The 17,751-nt window shown below is 41.1% G+C and overlaps 1 protein-coding gene across 7 annotated transcripts in view; it reads left to right on the top strand.

Moving 5' to 3' along the window:
- LOC143295526 (centrosome and spindle pole-associated protein 1-like) overlaps positions 1 to 13,314 on the top strand; it is a 99,543-nt gene extending 86,229 nt beyond the window's left edge. For all 7 annotated transcript variants that reach the window (XM_076607258.1, XM_076607259.1, XM_076607257.1 and 4 more), the window contains 4 exons: positions 1,036 to 1,145; positions 3,448 to 3,562; positions 4,809 to 4,878; positions 12,716 to 13,314. In XM_076607258.1, the coding sequence (XP_076463373.1) occupies positions 1,036 to 1,145; positions 3,448 to 3,562; positions 4,809 to 4,878; positions 12,716 to 12,788 (368 nt within the window). In that variant the 3' untranslated portion in view covers positions 12,789 to 13,314. The remainder of the gene's footprint in view (positions 1 to 1,035; positions 1,146 to 3,447; positions 3,563 to 4,808; positions 4,879 to 12,715) is intronic.
- Positions 13,315 to 17,751: the final 4,437 nt, after the last annotated feature.

Here is a 17,751-nt window from a genome sequence, read left to right as displayed (position 1 = left end):
CCCATCTCCCAAATTGGTATCTTCTGTCGTGTTCATTGTAAATGAATTGAGGAGCTTTGGTGGTGAAACACTGGTTTTTGTGGTGTTTTGGGCTGGTGCGTTTTGGTGCAGTAGAAAGCGTTCTGTTGATATTTTGAGTTGTGTTTATTGCATGTCTTGGTGTGCTGTCTGCAAGAGAAATGCTTCAGAGGTTAAGCTTTTATCACCAAAAATGAAATGTTTTTTTTGTGTGTGTGTGTGCATGAATATTTATCAGAATACTTAATTGTAATGAAGTGACAAAGAACTGATAACAGACCTGTTAAACATGACACATAATGATCTAATCAAACCACTCTTTTGCAGTATGGCATTTCCAGAAATGTGTTTATCAGTGTGTTCCTGTCTTCTCTCTCTCTCTCTCTCTCTCTCTCTCTCTCTCTCTCTGTGTGTGTGTGTGTGTAGTTTGAATGTAGTATGGTTATTAATTAATGTGTGTGTATGTGTGGGAATGTTTGTGCATGCAGGTATGTTTGTTCTTCAGTATGTTTTTTTGTTTTCCTCTCCACTTTGTAGGTGTATGTGTGGATGTGCGTACATGTATGTGTGGATGTTTGTACGTGTATGTGTGGATGTGTGTACATGTATGTGTGGATGTGTGTACACATGCGTACATCTGTGACATTTTACACCAGAGTTATTTTTGTTCTCCAGTATATTTTTGTATGTCAGTCTCCGGTGTGTGTGTATGTGTGAATGCATGGATGTGTTCGCATGAATACATGTGTGACATTTTGCACCAAACCCATATTTGTTCTTCAGCATATTTTGGTATGTTCTTCTACTTGTGTGTGTGTGTATGTGTGTGTGTGTGTGTGTGTGTATGAATGCGTGTGTGTGTGTGTGTATGAATGCGTGGATGTGTACGCATGCATATATGTGTGTGACATTTTGCACCAAAGGTATGTTTGTTCTTCAGTTTATACTTTTATGTTTTATCAAGCATATGCACTGAATCAATTACTGATTTATTTTGGGATGACGTCTGTGGCTCAGATGTGGACGGCCTGAACTACTTCCCTGACGACTTTGATGACATGCCCAGCAGTCGTCGCAACGAGTCGGCTCGTGCACGGCGACGAGGTCGTCTGGATTCTAGTCCCAGGGTCAGCATGGATTACCTTTCTTTTAGATGTGTATATATAAATGTGCATGTAATACATATGATTATGTATGTATAAATAGATTTTTTTTTTTTTTTTTTTTTTTTTTTTTTTTGGCTGTCCCATCATCTGCACCGTTTCAGTGGCATTACTCCCACGCCGCTCATTTAGATTCCCCCATACACGGCCACACCCAGGTTCGTCCGTCGCAGTTCCAGCGTCGACAGTCCACAGGGAACCATCGATGTTAGGTCGCCAGGAGGCCACACACCAGAGGAGACCCTGCACTGCTGCTGAGTCACTTCGGTGGTGTTCGGTGGTGCCTGTTCTGTTTTAACGTACTTAGGACACCACCTACTAAGCCCCCTACTAACGACAATTTTTTTTTTCTTCTATGTCTGGATTCTACCATTGTGTCCGACGGATTAGTAGACAGACAGGTCATCTGCTGATGTGGGTCCTCATGTGGGAATGAAGACCAGTTCTTGAGGCACTGGGTCGTCCACAGACGCTGCATTGAATGGAGTCCTGCAAGGATGGGCCGTGTTTTCTCCGATTCCTCTTTCCAGAATGGCGGCTGCTCTGTTGCGCTTGAATGTCTTTGTGGCCGGGGTACACCGTTGCTTCCACTGTGTTCTGTCAAGGGCGACATCTTCCCAGGAAGCACTGTCGATGTTGCAGCTTCTGAGGTTGGCCTTCAGGGTGTCTTTGTATCTCTGAGAGGTCTTCCTTGGTCACATTGTCCTTCCTTAAGTTGTTCATAGAGCAGAACCTTTGGAATTCTGCTGTTCTCCATACGGACAAAGTGTCGTGTCCGTTGGAGCTGGTTTTTGATGAGTATACACTCAGTGCTGGGTAGGCCACATTTCTTTGGGACCTGTAAGTTGGACACACTGTCTCGCCATTTGATGCTGTAGATCTTACACAAGCATGGTTGATGGAACTGTTTGAGTTGTTGTATGTGTCGGCGGTACGTGGTCCAAGTCTCACAACAGTAGAGGAGAGCACTCAGAACCCCAGCTCTGTATACAGTGACCTTTGTGCATAGTTTGATGCCGTGGTCTTGCCACAGTCTCTTTGAGAGAGAGAGAGAGGGAGATCAAATGATATATATAATCTTATAAAAACAATATATGTATATATAATTATTTCTTTTTCACTTTTTACTTATTGCTTATGGAGGGTTCAGTTATTTTCTTGTCTGCTCCTTTGTGTAAAGTTTGTTGTGCTTGAATGCATGTAAATATAAGTTTGAGTGTATAACTTTTATTGCAGACTTCTAAAGTTCCATTTATGAGAGGTATGAGCATCAATCTGTATTTTTACTGTAATCATAGCTGATGTATTGATTGTGAAGTGATTGTGTGTTCAGTGTGTGACTCATCTGGTCATTATGTGAAAGCATGTTTGTTTGAATGGGACGATAAACCAAAGTCGCGTCTGCAGCTCACACTTAGCACACTGAAAAAGAACCCATGGCAATGAGAGTGTTGTTCTCTGGCGAAATTTTGTTGAAGAAATCCTTGCCAGCAGGTGCACAAATGGATATTACTCAGAATCTGACCCCTGTGTCTTATCAGCTGAATGTGCCCTGTCTGTGTCTGAAAACTAGATTCTGAGCACCACATGGGGCCACCTGGTATATGCATGCACTCAAGGCCTGAACTGACCTCCCCCGCATGTAGGGGTGAGCTTAACGACCTGTCGGCATTTCACCCATAAGGTCAAGTCATTCATGGCTGTGGTCTTTTTCATGAAGGGTGGTGTGGTGAACAAAGCCTGACAAAGCATGTGTACGCTGCTGGTCAGGCATTCCACCCAGCAGATGTGGTGTAGTGTATATCTTCTTCTTCTTCTGCGTTCGTGGGCTGCAGCTCCCACGTTCACTCATATGTAAACGTGTGGGCTTTTACGTGCATGACCGTTTTTACCCTGCCATGTAGGCAGCCATACTCCGTTTTCGGGGGTGTGCATGCTGGGTATGTTTTTGTTTCCATAACCCACCGAACGCTGACATGGATTACAGGATCTTTAACGTGCGTATTTGATCTTCTGCTCGCGTATACACATGAAGGGGGTCCAGGCACTAGCAGGTCTGCACATATGTTGACCTGGGAGATTGGAAAAATCTCCACCCTTTGTCCACCAGGTGCTGTTACCATGATTCGAACCCGGGACCCTCAGACTGAAAGTCCAATGCTGTTGCGCCCATCGTAGTGTATACATGTATATATATATATATATATGGATTTGTTGGAAGGCAGTGAAGCCCTCCCAGAGAAACTGACAGTGAAAGTGTTGGCAGGCGGGGAGTGTGGGGGGTGTGGCCCCTGACCCCTTCGGATCCTCCACCAGCCTGAATGTGGACCGTCTGGCCAGGAAGAACGAGGACCGCCTCAAACGTCTGAGGGAACTGCAGGGTAGGGCTCTGTGTGAGGGAGGTGTGGGGGTGGGGGTGGGTAGGAGGGATGGGGAGGTGCGTAGGGTGTGGGAGGGTGAGTGTGTTGTCGTGTGTGTGTGTGTGTGTGCGAGTGTGTGTGTGAGCGAGTGTGTGTGTGAGCGAGTGTGTGTGTGTGTGTGTGTGTGCGAGTGTGTGTGTGAGCGAGTGTGTGTGTGGTATGTTAGTGAGTGTGTGTGTGTGTGTGTTTGTGTGTGATTTGGAAGAAGGTTGTGAGTATGAATGTGTGTGTGAGTATGTGTGTGTGTGTGTGAGTGTGTATGTGTGTGTTTTGAAAGAAGTGTGTGTGTGTGTGTGTGTTTTAAAAGAACGGTGTATGTGTGTTTGTGTGTGTCTTTTTGTGTCTGTGTTTCCGTAGGAATGTGTGAATGTGAGTGTTTTTGAAGAAGGTTGTATGTGTATGTGTGTGTGTGTGTGTGTGTGTGCGAGTGTGTGTGTGTGGTATGTGAGTGAGTGTGTGTGTGTGATTTGAAGAAGGTTGTGAGTATGAATGTGTGTGTGAGCGTGTGTATGTGTGTGTTTTGAAAGAAGTGTGTGTGTGTGTGTGTTTTGAAAGAAGGGTGTATGTGTGTTTGTATGTGTCTTTTTGTGTCTGTTTCTGTAGGGATGTGTGAATGTGAGTGTTTTTGAAGAAGGTTGTATGTGTGTGTGTGTGTGTGTGCGAGTGTGTGTGTGAGTGAGTGTTGTATGTGAGTGAGTGTGTGTGTGTGTGTGTGATTTGGAAGAAGGTTGTGAGTATGAATGTGTGTGTGAGTATGTGTGTGTGTGTGTGTGAGTGTGTATGTGTGTGTTTTGAAAGAAGTGTGTGTGTGTGTGTGTTTTGAAAGAAGGGTGTATGTGTGTTTGTGTGTGTCTTTTTGTGTATGTGTTTCCGAAGGGATGTGTGAATGTGAGTGTTTTTGAAGAAGGTTGTGTGTGTGTGTGTGTGTTGGAAAGGGGGATTGCTAGATTGGTGTGTTTTGTGGTAAGAGGGGCCAACAAATGTTAATAGTTGCAGGGAAGGGTTTGTCATTGAACTCTGAATGATGCCTGAGGTGTGCTGTTTGAAAGCGGCCAGGACTTCAAACCAGCATGACAGATCGTCGTCATGTCATGATGAGATGAAGTTGTCATGGTGACAGATTGTTGTCATGTCATAATGAGATTAAGTTGTCATGTCATTCTGTCGTCATGTCATAATGAGATGGAAGTTGTCATGACGTGTGCAGGAGACGACCTGTCCCTGTACGATCCTGATGACGTGTTGGATCGCTTCATGTCCAAACAGTCACAGCACAGGTAGGGGTCAGTTTAATTAGATTGGATTGGATTGGAAGTCTGTTCACCCTTGGACTAAGCATGCTTGTTCTGTCAAGTTAAGAGCTGTGCTACAACACCATATAAAATGCAAACGCTGGTCTGTTTGTGTACAGAGAAGCAGATCAGTAACACTTTTTGCTCATCGCGCATGGCAGGCTCATTTGGTTCTTTTGATCAGCTTGTTTGTGTATGGTGTGTAACTGTTTGTATGTGTGTGTAACGTTTATTGTAAATGCCTCACGTTCCAGGTCCAGGAGGTGTGAGCATCAGTCTGTGTTATTGCTATGATTATAGCTGATGTACTGATTGTGAAGTGATTGTGTTTGACTCATTTGCCATCACGTGAAAGCAGTTGCAGTGAAAACATGTGATGGATGTGATGAGGCTGCACCTTTTAAAAGTACTGCTGACTTGGTGTAAAATTTTTTTAAAATTATGTTCCATTTTTGTGTACCTGTGAATTTGCACATGTGTGTATTGTAATGTATTTTCTGTGATGAAAAGAACACAACAACAACATGTGTATTTGTATATGTATGTACCGCAGTGTGTTTTCTGTGATAAAAACAAAAAAAAAGCTGTCAGAAGTATGCTGTGTGTCAGTTCCGAACTATCTGCGTTGATACTCATGCTCCCTGTGTCTGTGACTAACCACCTACCACCAGCAGAAGGGGTGGGGCGCGTCGCTGGTGAGATAGACACATTTTTCTCTTTCTTTCTTTTTAATCTTTTTTATTTATTTTTTTATTTTTTTGCCTCTTGGTTTCCACCCTTGATTCTGACACTATGTCGATCACAATTCACCATTCTCAACGTAAAGAACGGACGTTTGATGAAGGACCTCTGTCAGACCTGTATCGATGTATGGTGCTGAGTATTGACCACACAGTACCTGCTTTGTGATAATGGTAATAAGAAGAAGAATCATGATGATAATAATGATAATAAAAGTGAATGCTTATATAGCACGGTACCCCCATCTCAGATGGGGCTCACTGCGCTTTACGATAAGATATACACATTTAAGACTAACTGGCTTAAAACTATGTAGAAAAAAATCAACAGAGACAATATCATTGTCTCGCATACATCACATAGGCCCAAACTGCAGCAAAATAAATTTGTAACATTCACCATAGTCAGAAATACACCAAGTAAAAAAAATATTACACCAGAGAATTAGAAATACATAGAAATCAACATACAGAGCACACCCAGCAAATCAGATCACAGCAAGCATACATAGATAGAAAAAAAAAAGGAAAATAACACTGAGAAAAATACAGTTTGAAGACATGTTTTTTGAGTGCTTTCTTGAAGGCTGGTGTTTTGGGATGACGGAGGTTGTAAGGGTAGTGCTTTCAGCTGTTTGGGTGCATCAAACAATAACAAGAAAGATATGAACCAGTAGAAGTAGATAAGATACAACTTTATTTGTGTGAACTCACTTAAGTTTGTCTTTTGGCACAAGTACATGTTACATTGAATATATAAAGGTAGCAAGCATATACAGATGGAACAGTTTTACTGAGGAGATATGTTTTGAATGCTGTCTTGAATGTGGGTGTTAATTTGTGATGGAGGTGTGAGGGTAGTGCATTCTACTGTTTAGGTGCAACACAGGGGAAAGGAAAGGAATGAGGAGAACTTGAAGAAGTAGATAAGGTACAGCTTAATTTGTGTAAACTCACTTAAATGTGTCTTTTGGCACGAGTACAAGGTAGTCACTTTCAGAGCTTGACCATGGGGTGTCACATATGTGGTCAGTGTGAATTGTGTTCAGCAGCGAATTCACTTCTCTGTGTATTTCACACATTAGCTTGGGTTGTTGTTGTTTTTTTCGTGTTTTTTTTTTTTTTATCCTTTCATCATCTCAGTTGTTGGCAAATGTTTCTGTTTTATAATTACTTGATGTAATTTTTTTTTGCACCACTTTTTAACTGTTCAGTGTGTGCACACACCTCAAGACATTGTTATTTATCTTTCCATTGTATGAAATGACCATTTTATGTAGTCATTCAGTCATTTCTGGGCTTTGTGAGGTGTTCCTGGGTGACTGATTTTGTTCATTTATTTATTTTTATCATTATTTTTCTCCTTTTTTTTTCTGATTATGATAGTCTGTTCTTTGGAACCTTTTCATAGTATTCCTTCACAAATGTGTGTTCTTCCTCTTTCGTTTTCTATTCTTGTCTCACATGGACACGTGTGTGCACACATGCACGCACACAGGCATAAACATGCACATGCAAATGCACGCACACAGCACGCACATATAAATGCACACACATGCATGCACACTTGAATGCAGGTGTACGCACACGCACACACACACACACAGTTATACATGCATGAATGCATGCACTTACATGCACTCATTTTTCATGGTGATCTGAAACCGCCCCCTCCGGGTTGTTTTTCTTCAGGAGGGTGGGGATGGGAGTGAAACACATTGTATATAACTGTGTGCCTCATCATTTTTCTGTGAGGGTCTGGGTTTGAATCCCACTTTCGCCCTTTCTCCCACGGTTGACTGGAAATACCAAACGCAGCCTCTAGTCATTCAGATTAGATGATAAACCAAGCTCCCATGTACAGCACGCACTTGGTGCATTAAAAAAAACAACAACAAAAAAAAACCCACGGCAATGAAAGGGTTGTCCTCTGGCAAAATTCTGGAGAAGAAATCCCCTCTGATAGGTACAAAAATATATATGCATGCACTCGAGGCCTGACCTAGCACTTAGGGTTACGCTGCTGGTCAGGTGTCTGCCCAGCAGATGTGGCGAAACGTAAATGGATTTGTTGGAATGCAGTGACGCCCACCCTGAGAAACTGAAACTGATGGTTTGGGGTTGGTCAGGCCCGTTTGGAGAGACAAAAAACATTACACTCAGATCGAAGGTGAAACTTACGTGCTCACTGGTCTGGTTCAATCAGTGCTTCTCTCCGCTTGCAAAACATGGACTCTCACCGCCAACCTCTAGAAGAAGACCCAAGCCATGGAAATGAGATGCTTCCGAAAGCTACTGGGCATCTCCTACACTGAGCACGTCACGAACACTGCAGTCCGACAGAAGATCACCCAAGCCATCGGACCCTACGATGACCTCCTAACCATCATCATGAGGAGGAAGCTCAAATGATACGATCACTTCGCAAGATCCAACAGGCTCGTGAAGACCATTCGGCAGAGCACCGAACCAGGCAGTAGGAATAAAGGGGGGCAAAAGAAAATGTGGCAGGACAACATCAAAGAATGGACAGACCTGAATTTCACAGATTCCCAGAGAGCCGCAAGAGACTGGAACTGATGGCTGGAACTGGTCTGAAAATGATCTGTGGTGCTCCGACGACCTTCCACTGGGTTATGGGATAGGTAAAGGTGAAGGTGAAGGCTGTGAGTGAATAGGTAAAGGTGAAGGTGAAGGCTGTGAGTGAATAGGTAAAGGTGAAGGCTGTGAGTGGAAAGGTGAAGGTGAAGGCTGTGAGTGAATAGGTAAAGGTGAAGATGAAGGCTGTGAGTGAATAGGTGAAGGTGAAGGCTGTGAGTGAATAGGTAAAGGTGAAGGTGAAGGCTGTGAGTGAATAGGTGAAGGTGAAGGCTGTGAGTGAATAGGTGAAGGTGAAGGCTGTGAGTGAATAGGTGAAGGTGAAGACTGTGAGTGAACTGAGTTCACAGCAGCTTCAGTGCTGCCCGGCCACAGGCACCCCACCATGGTGCTGCCCGTCCTTTTCATCCCTTGAGTTTTGGTGTGTTTTTTAAACGTATCTTTTAATCAGAATTTTGAAGTGCAAAATACGTACATACAGAATTCAACAGGGAAAAGTGTTATTTTGATCTGGTCACAGGAGTGGTTGACAACAGGAGTTGTATCCCTTTGTGTTGGGCAATTGTCAGCTTGACTCCTTTTCCGTTGTGTCACTGATACTTTTTTTTTTTTTTTTTTTTTCTTTCTTGCTTTTGTTTGTTCTCTTCCTTGCTTTTTTTTTAAAGAAAGTGATTTTTTTGGATTTTTTTTTTCTTGCTTTTGTTTGTTCTCTTCCTTGCTTTTTAAAAGAAAGTGATCACTCCATTTACCCCCCCCTCCCCCCCACCCTACCCCTCCCCTCTATCTTTTTTCGAAATCTTTTCTGTTTCTTCTGCTTCGTTTTTTTCCTTTTTTTCTTCCCCCATCCTGTTCTTTCTGCGATCATGTTCGTGCACGTGCACCCCAAATGTTTGCAGACCGGAGGTCTGAGATTGAAAATCTTCGAATCCTAGAGTCTTCTGAGTCCTTCTAGAATCCCCTTCCCCTTCTTCTCCTTGTCATACTTTTGTCCGTTTGTGTGTGTGTGTGTGTGTGTGTGTGTGTGCCTCCTATATCATCTCCTTTGGTCATCTCCCGCATTTCCCATTTTCTTTCCTTCCCTGGGGGTTTCTTTTTTCTCCTTTTTTTCCCTCTTCTTTGTCTCTTTTCCTGACATTTCATTCATCCCTGTCTCTCTTCTGATTATTGTTTTCGGTTGTTGGTGTTTTTTTTGGGATGTGTGGGGGTGGGGTGGGGTGGGGGGTTGTGTTTTCCATTGTTCCCATTTTGTTTTTCTGTTGTTCCCATTTTGTTTTTCTATTGTTCCCATTTTGTTTATTGATTGTTCTCATTCTGTTTTTACATTGTTCCCATTTGGTTTTCCATTGTTCCCATTTTGTTTACTGATTGTTCTCATTCTGTTTTTACATTGTTCCCATTTGGTTTTCCATTGTTCCCATTTTGTTTATTGATTGTTCTCATTCTGTTTTTCCATTGTTCCCATTTGGTTTTCCATTGTTCCCATTTTGTTTACTGATTGTTCTCATTCTGTTTTTACATTGTTCCCATTTGGTTTTACATTGTTCCCATTTTGTTTATTGATTGTTCTCATTCTGTTTTTACATTGTTCCCATTTGGTTTTACATTGTTCCCATTTTGTTTATTGATTGTTCTCATTCTGTTTTTACATTGTTCCCATTTGGTTTTACATTGTTCCCATTTTGTTTATTGATTGTTCTCATTCTGTTTTTATACATTGTTCCCATTTGGTTTTACATTGTCCTCATTTTATCTCCTCCACCTCTTTCTTCATTTCTTCCTCCCTCCCTTCCTCTTCGTCGCTCTTCTGTCATTCTCTTTTTCGTCCTTGGACCATTTTCGTCCCAGTCTCTGTCTTGGTTAGTGTTTTGATATTGTTTGATATTTTTTATTTATTTATTTTTTTTTTAAGGTTGAAGAGTATGTGTTTAAGTATGTGTGTGTTGTGTGCGAATGATGACATGAAGTATGAATGTGATTTGACCGCATGAAATCCTTGCTATCATAACTGCGATCATCACCTCGATCAGCATCTTTAGGATTGCATCATTTTGCGCATGAAGATTAAACAGTTGCCCTGATCTGTGTTATTCTCATTAACCCATTTATTGATTGACTGATATGGGTACTTATATAGCGACTGTCCTTGGTCAGAGACCAAGCTCTAAGCGCTTTACAAACACAGGGTCATTTGCACAACAGGCTGCCTACCTGGGTAGAGCTGACTGACGGCTGTCATTGGGCGTTCATCATTCGTTTGGCTGTGTCATTCAATTAGATTTCAGGCATGCACACATAAACACTCAGACAGACATGTAACATTTTACGTGTATGACCGTTTTGTATATTTATCCCACCATGTAGGCAGCCATACTCCGTTTTCAGGGGTATGCATGCTGGGCATGTTCTTGTTTCCATAACCCACCGAACACTGACATGGATTACAGGATCTTTAATGTGCGTATTTGATCTTCTGTGTACGTATGCACACGGAGGGGGTTCAGACACTAGCGGTTCTGCACATTTGTTGACCTGGGAGATCAGAAAAATCTCCACCCTTTACTCACCAGGCGCCGTCACTGAGATTCGAACCCGTGACCCTTAGATTGAAAGCCCAGTGCTGTAACCATTCAGCTATTGTGCCCATCTTTCCAGCTTTAGCAGGCTTCCATGTCATATTGATTCAGAAAAAAACCTACAGAAAATAAACCATTTTTCCTCCAGATTACATTTGAACACATCTGACCAGGAAATACCGGAGAAATCAGTTCCCTTTCCTTGAAGTTCATGTGTATGTGAGAAGGTGAAAACTATTATGATGAGAGAAATTTTGACACCAGAGTAGTACTCTGGCGCAGGGCTCGATAAGTTAAACATCATTGCATACATTTTCAGTTCAAATACGGACACTGTTATTCTGTTTATTTCAACATGCTGTGGCTTGTGATGCAGGCGTGATGATGATGATGAATATCATTGTCATTGTCATGTTTGATATTGTTGATATTGTTGTGTGTTGGTGTGATGTAGTGGATACAGTCTATGTAAATGTTACAATTCATGTCATAGTTATTGTTATCACATCACAGTTCATTTGTTGGACAACCTTTGTCATGCCAGTAAGTCGTCGTCGTCTTTTTTTTTTTTCTTTTTTTTTTTTTTTAATGATTATTATTATTCATTTTTGTTCCTTTTTCTTATTTATAATGGGTGTATTGTTAAAAGTGCTCAGAGCTGCAGGGTAAGCGCGCTATACAGCTGTACATTCTTCTTCTTCTCCTCATGTGTGTGTTTGAGTGTGTGGGCGTGAATGTGTATGTATGTCTTTGCTTGTTTTATAATATGTGTGTGTGTGTGTGAGTACATATGTACATGATAATGTACCAGTTGTTCTTTTTATTGCTTTGTTACTTTTAGTAGACTGTTTCAGTTACTATTCTTATTTGTCGTTCTTATTATTTTATTTTATTAACATTTTATTTCTTTATTTCCATGTTTTGTGTCGTTCTTTATTTTTATGTTTTGTGTCGTTAAATGGGCAGAATTGTTAAAAAGGCTTTTACTGCACCTAATTCTTTACCCATTAAAGATTCAATCAATCTTCTTCTTCTTCTACTCCTTCTTCTGATCATTATTTATTGTTATTGCTGCTGTTGTTAGCTTTATGATCAATGGTTTCTCCTCTGCAATGGCAATTCATTTGCGGCTCAGTGTTTTGTGAAGGACCATGACTCTCAAACTAGGAGGCACGATCACATCGGCTCTTTGTGCTGCAGCCTTTTAGGAGGAGGGGGGGGGGGGGGGGGGGGGCTTGTTGGGCTTTGGGGACCACCCATAGATAAAGAATAAACCCCAACGCCGACTGTCCTAAAGCCCTGACCTGGCCAAGATCAAGAGTGGGGATGTAATTTGGGCAAGACACTCTCTGCCCAAAACAAGTTCTGGCACAGATACCGAGATAGTAGAAGGGACAGGAGTTGCCTCCTCTGCTGTTCCGATTGTCACAGTTGTATATGACTGACTGTCATACATATGTTATTTGCCTCCTCTGCTGTTCCGATTGTCAGTCATATACTGTTATACATGTTTTTGACTGTCATTCATATGTTCTTTCCCCCCTTCTGCTGTTCCGATTGTCAGTAATATAGTTATACATGTTTTTGACTGTCATACATGTGTTCTTTTCCTCCTCTGCTGTTCCGATTGTCAGTAATATACTGTTATACATGCTTTTGACTGTCATACATGTGTTCTTTCCCCCCTCCCTCTGCTGTTCCGATTGTCAGTAATATACTGTTATACATGCTTTTGACTGTCATACATGTGTTCTTTCCCCCCTCCCTCTGCTGTTCCGATTGTCAGTAATATACTGTTATACATGTTTTTGACTGTCATACATGTGTTCTTTTCCTCCTCTGCTGCTCTGATGGTCACAGTGGTAAACAACTGACTGTCATACATATGTGTTTTTGTTGTTGTTTTACCAGACCCCCTTCAGGCCAAACACTGCAGGACGACTCTTGGCTGACGACGGGGGCCGCCAGCAAGGCAGGATACTGATGCAGCGACATATCTGTACGTCCGTCCATCCATCCCTCTCCCCACTCCCCCCCCTCTCTCTCTCTCTCTCGTCATGGGGCTCTGATCACTAAGTGGCAGGAAGACAACACGTGGACAAGACAAGACATGTTTATTTCGGGAAGCTCTGTGCGGGGTACATTAAAAATGTTACGTAGTTCGTGTAACTAATGCAAAATATGAAGGAAAACAAAACATTTGGCATTGCGCTGACAGTCAGTTAAAACGGCCATACCAACCGGTTGGTTGAGGTGTGCATTGGGAGGAAGAAGAGAAAACAAAGAACACACACACACACTACATTATAAAAAAAACAACATACAATGAGTTGAGAAAGAGAGAGAGAGAGAGCGACTGTGGGTGTGGATGTTTCACTATCATCCTCCATGTGACTGAGTTCCAAGGTGTGTGGGAGGGGAGAGAGGGGTGTTGGGGGGCGGGAGGGATGTTTTACAAGGAGTGTGGATTTTTGTGTCTGTGATTGGAAAAAAAAAAAAAAAAAGAAGAAGAAGAAAAAAGAAAGAAGCAATGAATTGTGTGTGTGTGTGTGTGTGTGTGATTGTGTACATATTTCTCTGTGACTGTGTGTGCACATGTGTCTTGATTGTGAGTATGAGCAAGAGTGCAACTGTCCATGTATTGTGTGTGTGTGTGTGTTTGAAAAGAAAATAATATTGGTGATATCATGGTGAGAAGAGAACTGACTTGCTGCTCAACAGCTTAATTAAGCTCTGTCAGAACGAGGATGGAAAACCCAACCTGTAACGTTTCTAATTTAAGTGTTGGTCTCTGGGGGTAATATTGTTGTTGGTCAATAATAACCACCAAATTTTGCCCCAAGGATAATGCTGATACAACTCTTGTTCTCTCTCTCTCTCTCTGCCTGTCTGTCTCTCCTCTCTCTCTCTCTCTGTAGATATATATTATATACACACACAAACTTTGTTTGATCTCTGAAATCTCTGTTATGAGTTAATGAAGTGATTCTTTATCTTCTTTACAACGCACAGGTGGCAAATGTACATTCCAAGCACTACATTCTGATATTGAACTTGATGTTCCTATTGTGGGCAGAAATATTGAACACATTTTTTTAATATAAACCTTCCACCCCCCCCCCCCCCCACCCCCCCAATCTGTCAGTGTTTCAACTGAAAAGGTTCTTTGAACAGCCATAGAATGTGTACATAATTAGAATGTTTGTGACCTGTGCGTTGGGTAATGTTTAGGTCGATCATCTGTTGGTTTTATGTTTTTTCCATCTTGGTTTTTTTTGTTTGTTTGTTTGTTTTTTGTTTTTTTGTAAGCAGATGTTGGTAGTGTGTATATGGAACAGTCTGCATACCTTGACTCCTCCCTGAATCTAAGGGGGTAACAGCTTTAGTGGTGTATAAATTACATATATTTTCAAGTTTATTATTTGTTCATGGCAATCAAAAACACACAAATTGGGTTTGTTAGAGACCTAGGTGGTTTTGTGGGGGGGGGGGGGTTCCCCCCCCCCCCCCCCTGACCAAGACTTGTAGGATGCAGTTGGTTGCGTGTGTATATTTGTTTGTTTTGTTTGTTGTTTGGCTTTTCCTGCCCAGTCTAATTTTATTTTAAATCCTGGTCACAGTCATACAATTAGGAAAAAAACAAACAAACAATATTGACTGTCAACATTATTGTCTGGCTGTGTCTTGTCGTGATGTCGAAGAATAGGACAATCCGATCCTTTTTTCGCTTTTGATGTTGGTTCAGACATGGGATTATCTGTGTCAAATAACATGTTTTGTCAGGTAATGTTGGTCAGTTGCATATCCGTCCATCTTTTCTTTTTTTTTTTTTTGCCACAACTATTTTGGGTGGCTTGTTTGTTTTATGATTATTTAATTCAATATTATTTGTGTGTTTCCATATGTGAGTGTGATTTTAAAAAAAGTATCTGTTATATTGCTATTATATAACTGAATGTTTTTGTTATTATTTGTGTGTGATGTGTTAGATTCTAATCATCTTTTTATTTTTTTTTAAATCTGGAAGAAATTTTGTTTTAGTGGTATGCAAGTACAAACATTCACACAGACATATATATATATATATACAAACTTGCATGCATATATGCAGTGTTGAAAAAAGTATCCAGTGATCTCTATATACTGTTCATTTCTATAGTCACTCAACTTGTCACTACAGTTTGGAAATTCCCCCCCTTTTTTTTCTTCTTCTCGTATCATCAGAGCTGCTGTCACTTTACACTGTCATTTTCATACACAAAAGTTAGATGGTTGAGGTTAACATGCACAAGAAGAACTGCACACCGTCAGTCACAAAATAACTTGTTACTCATTGAATCCAGTTGCACAATGAATCCAGTCTTTTGTGTCATTCAGATAATAACACTGCAAAAAAACCAACATTTTGCGGAGACACTCAAGAAACACATCCGCATGCGACGATGAGCTGAGGTCAAGTCCCTATGTATATGTGTGTGTACATATATATATATATATATATATATATATATATATATATATACTGTTCCCTCTCTGCTTGCTACGATTGTATGGAGTTGTTAAGGAACTGAACATGCCTCCAAAGAATCTGTGATACGAGACAAGAGTAAACAGAATCATCAGAAAGTCTGGAGATATAGGTATGCTGTCAACACCTTTTTTTTTCTTCTTTTTCAAAGGGAAGTGAGATGTTTTGAGTTTGAAGGCAGGGCCAAAAAAAAAAAAAAAAATCCTTTTTGTTTTGTGTCCAGTATGTGTGCCCAGAAGGCAACACGGCAGAGCCATTTAGGCGTTGGGACTTCTGATCCAGTGTTCACCAGTGATCAGGGTTCGAGGCCCCGTTTTGCCATTGCGTATTGTCCGTGGGAAAGGCACTTTGGCCTGATTTTCGTCACTCCACGCAGGAGTAGCTTACTTTGGTTTTGGAAGGTTATAATGGCTAAAGGAGGATATCAGGGCCCTGCCCTCCTGAATTAACCCTAGACACAGTGGATGCAAAGTCACTGCTCTGATGGCCGTAGAAGGCTTTAAAGGCTATTTGCATTTGTAGTTGTAGTTGTATATCTTTTTATCACAGAGTTCTCTGTGTGAAATTCGGGCTGCTCTCCCCAGGGAGAGCGCGTCGCTACACTACAGCGCCACCCATTTTTTTGTATTTTTTTCCTGCGTGCAGTTTTATTTGTTTTTCCTATCAATGTGGAATTTTTTCTACCGAATTTTGTCAGGACCAGCCCTTTTTGTTGCCATGGGTTCTTTTACGTGCGCTAAGTGCATGCTTCACACAGGACCTCGGTTTATCATCTCATCCGAATGTCTAGCGTCCAGACCACCACTCAAGGTCTAGTGGAGGGGGAGAAAATATCGGCGGCCGGCTGAGCCGTGATTCGAACCAGTGCGCTCAGATTCTCTTGCTTCCTAGGAGGACGTGTTACCTCTAGGCCATCACTTCCACCTTTGAGACCTTTCACCTTTTTTAACCTTATAATGGTGTGTTCTGTGTATACAGATGAATTATATTTCTTTCTGTTATGTATGTGTTTCTCATGGGCAAACCTATTTTTCATTTCTTTGGTCTATTTTTCTGGTCTATTTTTCTGTTTGCCATTTTTGCATTGCATTGTGCTTTGCAGAAACTATGATGTTGCAGTTTATAGTGAACCAATAAATGCATTTGGATGTCCAACCTTTTGATTTGATTTAAAAAAAATAATAATAATAAGCATATTATGAAATGTTTTTATTTCAGCATTTGACAAGTGATAAAGCTGCCTGTAGCAATTTTTTTTTCTGAATTCATTACAGAAATCTGAAGTCAGTTTTTTGGACACTTTTATGTATCTTTTTTGTGTGTGTGTGTTTGTTTTAGCTTTGGCCTATGTTGAATGTCCAGTGTTGTGTAGAATAATTACAAATCATTTTCTGCATTTAACGGTGCATGATACACCCACCTCTGACATTCATTATAGATTTGTTGACACTGATCAAAACACAACAGTGGGACATTAACTCACTCAGTACGGCCAGTCCACTCTTCTCCTCTACACAGACCCCTCGGATGTCCAGTGGGTGTCTGAATGACCCAACCTTCAGCTTCCGTCGTCAGAATTGTAGGTATTCTTTGTCAACATTCACCTCTTCAGTATAACAGCCTTCCGCTTGCAATATTTTGATGATGGTAATTGGGGTGAAACGCTGTCAACGTCGTCTCTTTCGCCGTTCGTATGGAAAGAGTTAATTATTTCTGCCCTTTGTTGAACTTGATTTTTGTTAATTCGTGATGTTCACCCCCCCCCCCCCCCCGCCCCCCCTGCCCCTTTCCCTCTATCTACTTTTCTAAAAACAACTGCCAGGGAAAGCCAGTGGCTGCTCTGACACGGCTCTGAACATCTCTCATTTTTGTGATCTTTTGAAAGAGATGCCCATGATTTTGCGATAACAACATCTTACATTCAAAGACTTGGAATTTTTCTTTACAGATCAGCTTTGATGTTCCATGACTCGCATGCTAATACAGGCTCAGCAAAGGATAAGAACAAGTTTTCAGTTTCAGTTTCAGTAGCTCAAGGAGGCGTCACTGCGTTCGGACAAATCCATATACGCTACACCACATCTGCCAAGCAGATGCCTGACCAGCAGCGTAGCCCAATGCGCTTAGTCAGGCCTTGAAAAAAAAAAAGAAAAAGAAAAGGTGAATAAATAATGATAAGCGTACATAAATAAGTAAATGAATACATAAATAGATAAATAAATAAATAAATAAATAAATATAATATGAAAAAAAGTAGTAATAACAATAATAATAAATAAATAAATAAATAAGACAAACATGATGATAAATAAGCAAATAAATGTAAAACATGAAGACACACATTCACACATACACCCACACATGCATAACAGATATGCACCAAAACATGCAGTTTCACAGATACGAAAGCACAGTCAAA

The sequence above is a fragment of the Babylonia areolata genome, chromosome 20, assembly GCF_041734735.1.
Source record: "Babylonia areolata isolate BAREFJ2019XMU chromosome 20, ASM4173473v1, whole genome shotgun sequence".
Lineage (NCBI taxonomy): Eukaryota > Metazoa > Mollusca > Gastropoda > Neogastropoda > Buccinidae > Babylonia > Babylonia areolata.
The sequence above is the reverse complement of the archived record's forward strand: the minus strand, read 5'-3'. Positions and strand labels throughout refer to the sequence as shown.